The sequence below is a fragment of the Centruroides sculpturatus genome, unplaced genomic scaffold (assembly GCF_000671375.1).
Source record: "Centruroides sculpturatus isolate CEXI.00-Female unplaced genomic scaffold, Cexi_2.0 scaffold287, whole genome shotgun sequence".
NCBI classification, from domain to species: domain Eukaryota; kingdom Metazoa; phylum Arthropoda; class Arachnida; order Scorpiones; family Buthidae; genus Centruroides; species Centruroides sculpturatus.
In genome coordinates, this window is record NW_019384456.1 from 434,294 (window position 1) to 448,164 (window position 13,871).

Genomic DNA, 13,871 nt, shown 5'->3' on the forward strand with positions numbered 1-13,871 from the left:
ATAATATTTAATTTTATAAATAATACATTGAATTATTATTTTAACACGAGTTTTTCAATCTCATAAGATTTGAAACGATTTTGAAAGTAATATCTAAATCCAAGTATATCTGAATCACAAGATATTTTATAATATAAAATAAAATATAATATAAATCAAAACATTTTTATAAATATTAAACTTCATAAATGTTGAAAAAAAATTGTTTACATAGTAAATGTTCTTGGTTTTTTAATGGTTTTAGTATTGGTTGAAGCGAAACGAGATCTTCTCAACCAAGTTGATAAAGTGAAATTACTAATTGTGTTTCTTCGTAAATTTGGCTGCGGAAAATTATTATTATTGTTATTATTATTGCTGTAATATTGCTGGCGATCTTCTTTCGATTGGATTACCTGAAAGAAAAATTATAATAAAATTACGGTTATATCGAAAAGTCTTGCTGATTATCGGTATCAAAGATCAAATTACCAATGAATGATGGGGATGATTACCTTTGCTTGTGTTATTAGTAAATAATAAATTATAAAAATAAATAAATAAATATTAACTAGTTTTATTAATTATAATTAAATTAATTTTAAATTTATTTTTATTTTTTTAAACATTTCTCTAAAACAGGATCCCCAAAATATCCAGGGTTATGTATATTAAAGTTCAGAATGTTGTAAATTATGTAGTGAATCGTTTCTATGGAAACTGTGAACCCATCAGTGTCCGGAAGGAAAAAATCAGTGTACACTGGTAGTTAGTCGTGGGTTCGCGTCAGGCCAAAAGGCAGGTCATGAAGAGTTTTCCGGGTTTTCTTCACGTTTGTAACCTAAATAGGGGCGTTTCCCATAGAAAGCCATCCCGAGAAGCATCTTCCTCGGCAGATCGCTACGTGTCGCAATGCAGTAATCAAAGGAAGGTATCCTCCCAGACTCACGTGCTGTACTGCCGTAACCAAATAAACGAAACCAATGAAAGCTGTATATGGATTAACAGTAATTCATTATTAACTGCATTAAAAAAAAAGAAAGGGTGGATGAATTCCTTGAAGGAATCGACAATCAAAAAAGTTTGACCCTGCTGTAAAAAAATCCAGCAACCAATTGTATAACCTTCCCAGAGAAAAATATTTACAGTTTGTTTAAGAAATACAACGATGCATTAAGACAAAGTTAAAATCGTGTGTGGCACCATTTGTTACGATATTTTATTTAAATATTAATAAATACATTTTTTAACATTAATATTTAATATACAAATTAAAAATCTTCATGTTACTTTTTTAGATCCAAAATGGCGGATGTATGCCTTTAATGAACGCAATTGCAATTGAACGTCTTGACGTTAGATTGGTGCATATTTTTTACGTAAATGTGACGTCATTTTCGAGAATTACTCATTGTAAAACTGTATAGATGACATCAAACTGACGTAAAATGTGTATTATTTCAACCAAATTTGTTTTGAAGATTTTAATACATAAAATTAAGTTTTTATAATATATTTTACTTAAAATTTTTCCCATAAAGATTTAAATGTAAGTAGAATTAATGTTGCTGAGTTAGAAAAGACGATATAAACAAAAATTAAACATGTTCCTGGTGCTTTTTGACAAGGCAAGAGAAAATTAGTTTTGTGAGAACGGGTCAACAACCTTGCAGACAAAATAAATAAAATTTACTTGTTTTCGCCGCAAAGAAAATTAGAAATAACATAAATTTTACGCAGAAAAATCGATAAAATTTAAATTTAGATCGATAAACAAATTTTAAGCGTGTGTATACGCCCTCAAGTGGAAATAAAGATTTAAAAAAAAGAATATGACGTAAGCGGATTTTTTGAATTACGTGTGTATAATTTTATTAATTAGTACATAATTTTAATTATATTAAGTAAAATTTGAAATTTTTTTTAAATTTCTCGGCTGCGTAAAAAAATTTAATGTATTTATTTTTTCGGATTATCTAACAATTAAACAAAATNGGTGACAAAACAGAACTCTTTATATATATATTATATTGCATTTGTAAGCATTTTTATGCATGAAATTTAGCTAAAAAGGTAAACAAAAACTTTTGTTTTGGGGATCGGAAACGGATTAATTCATTTTATATTGTTTCTTATGGAAAAATTTGTTTCGATTTTCGAACAACTCTTAAGAACGGATTAAGTTCCAAACCGGAGGATTGACTGTAATAGGTTTATTACAGTCAGTACCTCAAGTTTCGATACAAATAAATAAATGTAATGTTAATGATTATCACAAGAGAGTATGCAAAATACTTCTTACTTTTAATTACAATTTAAGCTTAATTAATAATGCTCTTATTTCCCTAAATTATAAATAATACTCTCTATAAAATTCCAATACCGCCAAACTTATTGTTACTAAAATGATACATCGATAATAAAACTATTTTATTGTAAAACTTTCCAATTTCTCAATTTATCGTAATAATTAATTTTATATTCAAAGTGACCAATGAAATTTAAGTTTATTGCTCCATTTTGTGTATAAATGAAGAATTCTTACACTAAAATAATTCTCAAATTTGCTAGCATTATACTGTACAATTAGTAATTACGTAATTTATACTGTAATTTTAATGATAATTTCTAATATGCAATGGAAATCGATGGTAACCTGGATGGTATCTCTTCCTACTAAAAAAAAGAAGTTTGTTAGTAATTTGAATCGTATCGGTAATTTTAACTCGAAGTACTTGTTTTATGAAGTGTATATAGTGTATATACAGTGCATATCCAGTTATGAAATTACGTCTTTAAAAGAGCAAACATTCCATCAACAGAACGTAACATGTATCGTCTTTAAACCCTTCCAGTACGAACACATAATCAAAGTAAACCCTATAAATTGTATTCCCTATTGTATTAAAATGCATTTACGGTTGTACAAAGTTTTTCAAGGATGAGTTTCCCATACAAAGTTATGCAAAATACAATGTAGTCGAGGTCACCTGACACAGCTGTTCGATTTGCATAAAACCGTGCATATACGCATATATTTGCATATAACCATGCTCTGTGACTATCTGGAAACTTCCAGTAGAATATTATCAAAATGCAAACAGAAATTGAAAATTAATTGGAATTTTCTCCCTGGTAGCCATTATTCATTCTTATTTATTCCTTTTTCCATCGTCTTTGTTTTTCCTCCTGCGTCCTGCTGGCTTCCACGAAATTGGGCTCACACTTCTCTATGTTTCCGGATCGAGAGAAGGAGTTAGTATTGCCAAATGATCACAAATCTTTTAAAAAGGATCACTACTAATCATTCCCAGGGCGGTAGGAAACTACTAACAGCTAAGTCCTAAACTATGACAAAACTTCGGTTTGCTTTGGTTTCGTGACAATGCAGCACACCAGCAATCTGCCAAAGAGTGTTGTACCTCGGAAAGATTTTTTACGGGAAACTTGCATCTATATAGGTGCAAGTTCTTGAAGGAAACCCAGAAAAACTTCACCTGGCCAAGCGTAAACTCATTACTTTACGCTTGACCAAATGTTCCATGATTTATCCATTCGGCTACTGATGGCCACGGTTTTCTATGAAAACCCCTATGTAAATATTTTGCGTACATATTTACTAAGCCAAATTGGGCAAATCTGCTTTTAGAATGCATTTTCGAGTGTTATGATTGGTAAGTAATTGATAATCTCATTTTTACAAAATATTCTTTATATAATGTGCATACTTCGAAGAATAACGATCAAATGTATGAAAAAATGAAAAATTAAAATGTCTTTAAAAGTATATTGTATATTTATTTTTAAATTAAAACTTAATTCGAAAATTCATAATACGATAATTATGAAATAAAAGCGTTTGAAATGTTACATTGTACACCATTTAAAATTTCGTGTCTAAAAGTCACTCTAATTGGCAAAATTTCAAATATTTTTGCACATCAAATTATCAACATTTACTCATTTAAGCAACTCAGCAACGAGTTGTTTAACTTTCCCTGGCGACATTTAAAAATTTTGTGTGTGACGCCATCTGTTGCGATATTATATTATTAAAAACTTTTTATGTTTTTAATTATTTTAAAATAAAAAATAAGGGTTTCATTTTCAGGCTTAGAAGCTTAAAATATGTAACAGAGGGAAAGTATTGGCCAGCGATCAAAAAGTGAACCCCCGAAATTTTTACAATTTTGGACTCGGGAGCTTGATGTGCTCAGAAATGCAAAAAATTAGGGGTTTTCTTCTGTTTGTATGGATGTTAGTGTATGTGTGTGAGGGACACGATTTTGCTATTGAATTTTGGTGATCGTTGCTATTAAATTTTGGTGATTAATGGTCGACGGGGTGGGGAGATAAAGGGAGTTGTTTGTATATTCAGTAGAGTCGGGCTTAATGACGATTTTACTCGTTATTAGCATTTACAGTTATATATATATATATATAAAACTCGTACTTGTCCACAAAAATAAGCTTTTTACCATTTTATAATAGTTAAAAATATAAACATTTTTAATAATGAAATAACAGATGGCACTACACGCACAGTTTTAAATGTCGCCGGGAAAGTTAAGCAACTCAATGTTAGATATTTTTAAAAGAAACTTGTAAATTTACCTGTCTAAAAAATGTTTGGAAAGCAATTTTAACATTTTCAGCTTCTTTAGCTGCTGAACATTCGTGAAAAGTGCATCTCGAATATTTAATCCCTTCTTTATAACCTTCATTTCCGCTTACAGTCCTTGAAAAAATATTTAAAATATTAATTCTTAAATTCCATACAATTAAATTTAAAAAAATTAATAATTAAAAATGCAATTAAAATAAAAGGAAAAAATTATGCAACGTAATTTAAATCAGTGAAAAATAATTAAAAAAGTAATAATAATAAAAATAAATTTAAATTTATTTTTTAAATTTTTTAAAAAATTAATTTTTAAATGAATTAATTTAGTAATTATAATTTACAATAATATTAAATATTAAATTTGATCAAATANATTATTTTCTTTTTAATCTTAAAATGATTTTAATACATAATTTTTCTCTGGATAATTTATATTTTAATGCTTTAAATTATTAATTTAATTAAATTAATGGAAAAAATAATACGATTAATTTTAATTACAATTTATTATAGTTCTATTTCTTTAAAAAAAATTTAATGTTCATTATAAAGATGTTATTAGGATTATTGTATAAAAATTTTAAACTTAAATTATATAAGATGCACGTTATAATGTTATGCAACAAGTGCTCAAAGCGTAAAGCCGGGGCGAAGGAGGCCCTAACATGAGGCATTCAAAAAAATTATCAGTATTAGTGAAATACAGTATTTTCATTTTCAAAATTTAAATAAAATATTGCAAAGACACATAAAAGGCCAGTTAATCCAATCGGAGGAGTCGTATGCTTACAACGGAGCCAATAAAATGTTGCGATAGGTTGACGTCACTTCATCAAACATGGCGACTAAGAAAAAGAAGGAATTCAGACTTTTTAGTACTGAAAGATAATTAATAAATTGTTCAATAATAATGCTTGTGGGGCTACTTCAAATAATGAAAATAAATTATGGAGGAATGTGCATTCTGTATCATTTAAAGATATATTAACGTGATAGCCGAGCTGCTAAGATGGCAGCCTATCGCTCTGAAGAGCCCGAAATCAAAACCGGGGCGAGCCATCCAGGATTTCTTAATGGATGAAGGCCCATATATGTCGGGCCCCTTTCCTTACCACCCGGTTGCCCCCACTGTGAACTTGGCCGCATGAAAGCAACCGAAATGGTAAACTACGATAGTAAGGAAAAACGTCCTTCTTCGTGCCCACAAGGCAAAAAGAGACGAAAATGGAGAAAAATTTAATCAAAATAAATCACAGTACTTTGTATTATATAAAATACTGTGTCATACAGACATCATTATCAGCAGCTGTTTATGATGATGATGATGATGTCTATATGACCTACCTTAAATGAATGAGATCTTCCTTGTTACCAATTAAGGCGATTGCTGCTCGTTTATCTATGATCTGAATGGTTCTCAATAGTTCTCTGGCTTTAAAAAAGCTCCTTTTATCAACAATAGAATAAACCACAACGTATCCTTCTATACCCTCCAACATTCCGTGCCTTTTTAATCCTATAAATGTTTCCTAAATTCGAAAATACAGTAATATAATAAAAACTTTATGATAAAAAATTTTTAAAAAATAAAAAGAGTAGAAATTTCTTACGTACTTTGCCAGAAGCATCGAAAACATTAATAGCAATTACTCTTCCATCGATGGTGATGTTTCTCTCATAAGTAGCATTACCGCAATGGGAATATTCGGAAAGATATTTATTTGTCAGGAATCTAACAATTAAAGCTAAGGAATAAAATTTTTAAAATATTTTTTAAAATATTAATTAAGTTTTTACACTAATTTTACTTATTTATGCCATAATTTATGGTCTAAATCTTTAAAAACTATATATATTTAAATTTTGGCCAATTCATAAATTGACCAACTTGATTTTTTTAATCTATAAAGAAACTTATAATAATTATAAATCATTTATTCGTTTATTCAATAAGTAAGGTTTACCTTTAATTAATATTTATAAGAGAAGAAACTCTATCTGCCGTACACTCAAATATTCAAAATAGTGGCAAATTAACGTAAATAATAAAAGTGGTATTAAAATGATTAATTGCCTTCATCTAAGCTTCTACGCTTCATTAATATTAATTGCAGTTAATTAAAATGATGTTTTATTCATTACTCAAAATCTTACATTGTATAATACACGATAACGTTGTTACTTTGTAATAAATAAATAAGGACAATTTTGCTATAATAAACCTTTAAATGTGGCATAATTTATAAGTTATAAGTTAATTAAACAATATAAATTTAAAATACAATCGCCATTTTAGATACACAATGGCTCCCAGTTAAGATCAATAATCGTCGTTATAAGCGTTCCAAAATTAATTTTTTTTAATATAACATAATCAGATGTTATTACGCTCATTGACTAAAAAGTTATGGCCGTTGATAGATTCAGCATAAAACTGTTTCTCACGTATTTGAATGGTCACAGTTGTGATCCAATTGCATCAGGCAATGCCAGCAGAGTGCCTTATAATCACTACCATAGAATCCAGTAATAATGCTCGCAAAGGCGTAATGTGTTCAGAATTTTCAGTGTACTTGCTGTTTGAAAGATCTTCGTGCATCAGGCATGCCTTCACGACAATAAAATAAATTAAGCACAGCTGACAGAGTTTGAAAAAGCCTGGACTGAGGGAAGCAAGATAACCGTTTTGCCGAATAATCCACCAGAGGGCGGGTAATTCAACAAAATGGCCAACACATGCTGACTGTGAGCATGTGTTGGAAGCAGTGCATACGTGATGGCACACATGGCGGGCAGGCTCTGGATGCCCAGACAAACTATCATTAATTAATAAAGTGGTTACGAATATCTGATCGTGAGCATGCACAATACAGTTGTAAGTCTTACTACAAAATCCTGTCTTTTCCCGTATTATTACCAGGCAACTAGCAAAGATAAATTTTCATACAAAGCAATCTCTATGCATCATTCCATTAGAATCCTATAATCGTCGGCTTCGTTTGCTATACTGTCGTGACAGAGAAGCAAGGAATGCTACGGACTCGAACATACTGCTTTTAGCTAGTTTCATTTGGGTTCAGCCGACCATCGTGTTAGAGTATGTATCGACCACTGAAGAACACTTCAATTTGGCATTTACTGTTAAACAACACTGCTTAACGATAAAGGCTTCCTGGTGTGCTAGTCTGCTAGTCTAGGGAACTTTACTGCTTGTATTTTAGTCTGGAGAATTATCTCATATGACAGTCGGTATGATCTCTCATACTACTATTAAGCACATCGACACAGCAGTACATTCAGGAAATCTGCAATCTTCGTTGTTGCCTTTTGTGACAGGGCAACATTTTCCAGTAAAATAATGCTCGGTCACACACAGTTGTAGTTTTCTAGAAATGTCTCCATCACGTTACCACACTTTCTTGGTCTCTAGATCTGTGGCTGGTCGAGCATTTGTGGAACCAGATAGAAAGCCAGCTTAAATAAGAATGTCGCGGGAGCATACAATGCATGTATGTCTTCATGCCTGAACATATTGTTATCTGTATTCAGGCAAGGTCCAATTTGCGTGTAACATGCAATTTAATACACAACATTCGTGGACAATTTAACAAGAATATCCATTAGAATTCCCATCAAAATCTTTAGACGAGTCGTCGTAAAGCGAACCGTAGTGTTTTTCTTAAGATCAATGCTTAATGAAATTACGTTCATGAAAACTACAAAATACTATAAAGAAAGAAAAAATTGCAAACAAAATAATACATTTAATGCGTAATTTCATATAATCTTAACAAGAAAATGTATAGCAATGTTAAATGCGAGATTCGTAAAGCGGAAGTTAATAATTAATCTTATTGTCTCTATCAAAACTAACTCAATGTTTCATAATAACAAAAAATTAAACATATAATAAATGCACGTTATATATATTATTAATGCCGATAATATTTATAAAATTTAAAAATTGAATCGAATTTTTGTTCATGAAATGACATATCTCAGGATGGGGTGAAGATAAAGAAACGAAATTTGGCAAGGTAGCTTGTGTATAAGGGACATTGATGCTATTAAATTTTGGTAGTTTTCCCCCATCAAAATTTAATAGGGTCGAGGGAGTAGGGAGGTAGTGTAATGTGTCATACTTTGAGTAAGATCGTACTCAACGAAGATGTTATAATTTATTAATATTCACAATTTTTTATAAAACTGAGCACTACCCTTATAATTAAGAATTTTTCCATTTGATAATAATTTAAAAATATAGAATATTTTTATAACAAAGTCTCATAACAGATGACGCCACACAATTTTATTATATTGTAATTAATAATATAAAAGTTATTTTCTGAATAAAATCTCATAACAGCCAGGAAAGTTAGGCAACTCGTTGCTGGATATTTTTTGAATAAATGCAAATAAATTAATTAAACAATTAAAAAATAACACAATTTATTAAATATATTTAATTTCTTAACCATTAAAATAAAAATTTTCTTGCAAATTTGTCTTGTTTTTAAAAGGAAAAAAATATGTTAAAAACAGAATAAAAAAGTGATTTCCCTTAATCTTTTATTTCTATACGAGATAAAGTTATTTTCAATGTATATTGTCGAATATTTCTTTATATAAAGTCAAGTTTTCGCTATTGGATTTATATAACTAAGTTACGTAAAAAGAAAGTATAAAAGATGCATTTAAAGCTGACAAATATAGTATATTTCTTGTTTAACTCAGCTGCGATTATATAAATATGTTCAACTTTGATAATTTTATACATAAAAATAAAATAATTTCATTGAAAATTAAACAGTAATTCAATTGGTAATTTACCTTTCGATTCAATAGCGTTAATTCTATTTATGCAAGTAAATTAAAAGTTTACTACTAATTTTACAACTCAACATTTTAAAAATTCGAACTTTTATTGTATTTTAATCCCTCTTTTATAATTATATTTTCGCCAATTTCGGACGGAACCGGCCCACAATGAAGTCAACCAACACCAATGGACCTTTACTGCACTTGATAAATTATAGAAATCCGGATTGTTACGTCATTTAGCAGGCCCCCTATTATATTTACTTTTCATGATATACATAACTAAAATATATACCAATAAAATGACCGCTATTTTCTTTTGAAACTGCAATCGTTCGCTGAAGATCTGGGTTCGAATCTTTGTCGTATTCTATTGGATGGTTTGATCTGAATATGCGGGTTCCGTCCTTTAACACCCCAATATTTTCATTTAGGTCTGGCCAAATTATGATGGGTACGAAGAAAATTCTCTTAGTAAAAGACGTAGTTATAAAAATGGTAGCCATTTTTTTAAATGGCGACCATACTCGAAAATCATTTTTTGCAACATCTAGCATTTAAAAATGAGATATTATTGATTTACATAATTTTAAAAATAACGTTAGAAATTTAAAATATTTATTAATACTCCAATTTAGCTACTTTAAAAAATATATTAAATATTTTGATATTTATGTGCCAAAATCACTTGGTTTCTCTACCAGTGGCCGAGTGGATAAAACCACTTAACACTGATAGTTGCTCGTGGGTGAAGGAAATTCCATATAGACTAATGGGCTGGATATATGGGTTTAACACTTAACTAGAGGCCCAATTTCCATAGAAAGTCCTCCCGGGATGCATCCCCTCTCTGTAGATCGCCACGTGGTAAACAAATAAATCAAACCAAACCCCAACCTTTTAAAATATTTTCCCATCGACCTCTTATACACAACAAGCATTTAACTTCATTTTTAAAAGGCATCCTCCAACATTTTTTTATTAGCAAAGTTTTATCGATCCTTAGGGGGGTAGTGACTCCTCAGGGGTCACACTTTCTTAGACCCCTAAGGAGTCACTACTGTTGGGAAATCCTGCTCTATAGAAACGAATCGACTTATGGTTAACGATGCCTATTCAAAGAATTCGTCAAGTGTAGGAAGAACAATAAGAGTAACAGTCATATGACTCACCAGTTTTTCCAACGTTCTCGGCACCCAAAACAGCGACCTTGTATACTTCTCTTCTGTCTTCCGTTAAGGATTGTCCGAGTCTGAGGAATGCCATACGGTTTTTTCGTTCCATTTTAAAATATTTTAAACAATTTAAACAAAGACGAATTAAGAAGAAATATGGATTCCCTTTACGAATTATTCTACAACAAGTTAGTGGAAGTGGAACGATATCTTCTGGCGAGGATGCCCAAGAGAAATGTGATGGAAATCTCTTACTCGAAGGTAACAATCTCCAGATTTATGTAATAATATCGGATTTATCTCTTTCAACTGAAGATAAGAAAGATAAAATTAAACATGAAATATTCTAAAAGTAGAAAAATCAATAAAGTGTCTTATTTGCTTTCCTTGGATTGTTTGATTGAAAATGTCCTTTATATACGTTATACCTATGCATCTGTGCATTTAATTATAAATAATTAATTTTAATTAATAATTTAGATACGATAAGCGTGAAATATTTTTCAAATTTTATTTATAATTTAATGTTAATTGTTTTATTTAAAATATTGTTTTAAAAAATTTAATATTACTTATTATTTAAAGGTTATCTTTAGTGTAAATTTTTTTTATAATTTAATTACATTATTATTTTAATAGTTTGTTATTATTACTTATTAATTATTACGTGTCTTAATAATAAATTTAGTACAGCATATGTGATTGGTTCTCATTAGCAGACCTTTTCTAATATAATTTAAGTAACTAATCAGTAATTATTACTTTAAATAATTAAACATTAATTACTAAGCTTATAAATAATGCAAATATTTATTTATACTTAGTTCCTCTAGTCACTCTATCATTAAAGAAAAAATAAAAACGTCACGTAACCTTACTAAAATGGCGGCGCCCATCAATATCGATTGCAAGTGTAAAATTGTTTTGTTTAAGCAATTATCAAATAAAAAAGGCACACGTCTTACAAGAAAACTCGGTATTTATTACACTTGAGTAAAGACTTATATAAATACAATAAGATACTCATAGATTAACCGGTATTTTTTGTATGACACCCCACGTGAAATTACTGCTCGCCTATTCACCCCGTAGTTTTGGCGGCAACAAACTGGTACTGCTGTGACCCTTATGGCTCAAACATGACAACTATATTATTCACCAATAAGTATCATATAAGCCGCTACATTATCCGCTGTAGTACTGGATAACATAACGGACAGTATATATACTGTACTTTGGGCAGTGTGCAATGGTAACATATAGTGTATAATGTATTTATTGCCTGTAACATCCTGAAATTCCTTTACGGATAGCTAACAAATGCCATAAAGACACGATAGACAAGTACAGTACAGTTTCGAAGATACTGTACTTTCCTTCAAGTATTCGATTTTCTTGTAGTTATGGGTGTGTTATTATAATAATTTATAATTTAAAAAATAATATACCCATTGCACAGTCGTATAATTTGTTAACTTACACATAAACTAAGATAAAAGTTATTTGTCTCTTCCATAAAAATATGTATTTACCATATTCGCTAGAATCTATTTAACGAATTAACTAACAATTCTTCCATACAAAGTTCATAGTTACTGGAAAATGCGTTATAATTTTCACTTTTCCGTGGGAAAGTGAAGTATTTTATAGCATAAAAATTGAAATTTTAAATACAGTATACCTATTATTATCCTTTACTTTGTTATATAATCTGTTCTAATAACTTAGTTATTATCATGGGCATCAGCAGAAAACTTTCCAAGGGGAAAACTTTGAAAACAAATAATTATAACAATTAATTTTTATTTAATTATTTAACATTTGGAATTTTTTTAATGAGAGACAAGAAATGTTGTGGCAAACAAAGCGTTCCAGGTCGAGAGTGTAAGGTTACATATCTCAATCCCTTTTACGATTAAAATTTGTGGAATTTTTACTCGATCCTACGGGGGTAAGTGCTCCATTTGCCTCCTCTGCAGACCCCATGTTTATTATACAGTCAGTAAAGTATTGGACGTTTTGTATTTCAGAAGGGATTGATAAAAAAATCGTAGAAAAGTTAATTGAACCTGGGATCAAATCCAGATGGGCCGAAAACGGGAATTTTTCGGGGGTCCATCCGGGGGGTCCTTCCCTCTCCACCCGGCAGCCCCATTGTGGGTCTGGCTTAATCTATAATGATCTTGCTAAAATGAGGCCTTCTTCGTGCCCACGAGACAAAAAGAGTAAAAATTAAAAAAACAAAAAAAATATTTTTTCGTAGATTAACTGTTCGTCAGAGATGTAAAATAACCTCTTAAATTTCTAAATTTTATAAATTTTAACACAGAAATGAGCAATTATTTATTGTGACATGGTCACAATGTCGGGTTGCAATTTTAAATAATTTTTTAATTTAAAATATATGTTATCCACATTAAATTAGTAGTGTCTTGCCCCTGTACATCATACTTTTCCTTTAACAATCGACTCGTGCCGGTCATCTATCTAACTCCTTTCGTAGGGAACTTTTTGAATTGACTTTTTGACTTCTGGTGCAAACCGGAAATCGCGTTATTTCAATTCAAAAAGTTTCCTCTGAAAGATGTTAGATAGATGACCTGCATGACTTTATTGTTAACAAAAAAGTATGATGTACAGGAGCAAGACACTATAGTAATGATGGTTACCAAGGCCTTCCTGGCCTTGTGGGTATCAAGAAAGCCTTTTTTCTGTATTCATCGTGGGTTCGACTAGGCCTACAATGCAGGTAGCCGGATGGTGAGAGATGGTGCCCGAAATATTTGGCACCCGCCCACTCCAAAAAAATCATATTATTATAAAATTTAACACATTACGATACTAGGTCCTTTATAATTATAATTAAATACAGTCAAACCACCTGTAAACGAAATAACCTCCGAAAAACGGACATTTTTTAGTGGCCGTTGTTCAGAGGTTTGATCAATATATACGTGTGTACCGGCTTTAGAAATCGATTTATATCAGAATTATTGAATTTTTATGACCCATTAACCAATGTGTCGTTGATTAATAGATTGATATGTTCTCCATTTACTATTTATAACTTATTGTAGCATACATTTTATATGTAATTAATGTTACTGATTTATACTTGATTAACATAATTTAAAATTTATTAAGTTTCTATTCTTCCTTCTTTCATTGACGAATAGGTTTAAAGCTAAATTTATAAATAATAAATAATTTATAAGTTCAAATTGGTTTGGGTAATTAAGAAAATTTATTTAATTAATCATTTTAATAAGAAAATT

The 13,871-nt window shown here is 30.1% G+C and overlaps 1 protein-coding gene across 5 annotated transcripts in view; it reads right to left on the reverse strand.

The window, feature by feature from the left end:
• Window positions 1-200: 200 nt before the first annotated feature.
• LOC111620693 (ras-related and estrogen-regulated growth inhibitor-like) overlaps window positions 201-13,871 on the reverse strand; it is a 151,223-nt gene continuing 137,552 nt past the window's right edge. For all 5 annotated transcript variants that reach the window (XM_023362680.1, XM_023362678.1, XM_023362681.1 and 2 more), the window contains 5 exons: window positions 10,594-10,905; window positions 6,218-6,348; window positions 5,948-6,132; window positions 4,594-4,717; window positions 201-395 (listed from right to left, as the gene is read on the reverse strand). In XM_023362680.1, coding sequence (XP_023218448.1) covers window positions 207-395; window positions 4,594-4,717; window positions 5,948-6,132; window positions 6,218-6,348; window positions 10,594-10,705 — 741 coding nt within the window. In that variant the 5' untranslated portion in view covers window positions 10,706-10,905 and the 3' untranslated portion in view covers window positions 201-206. The remainder of the gene's footprint in view (window positions 396-4,593; window positions 4,718-5,947; window positions 6,133-6,217; window positions 6,349-10,593; window positions 10,906-13,871) is intronic.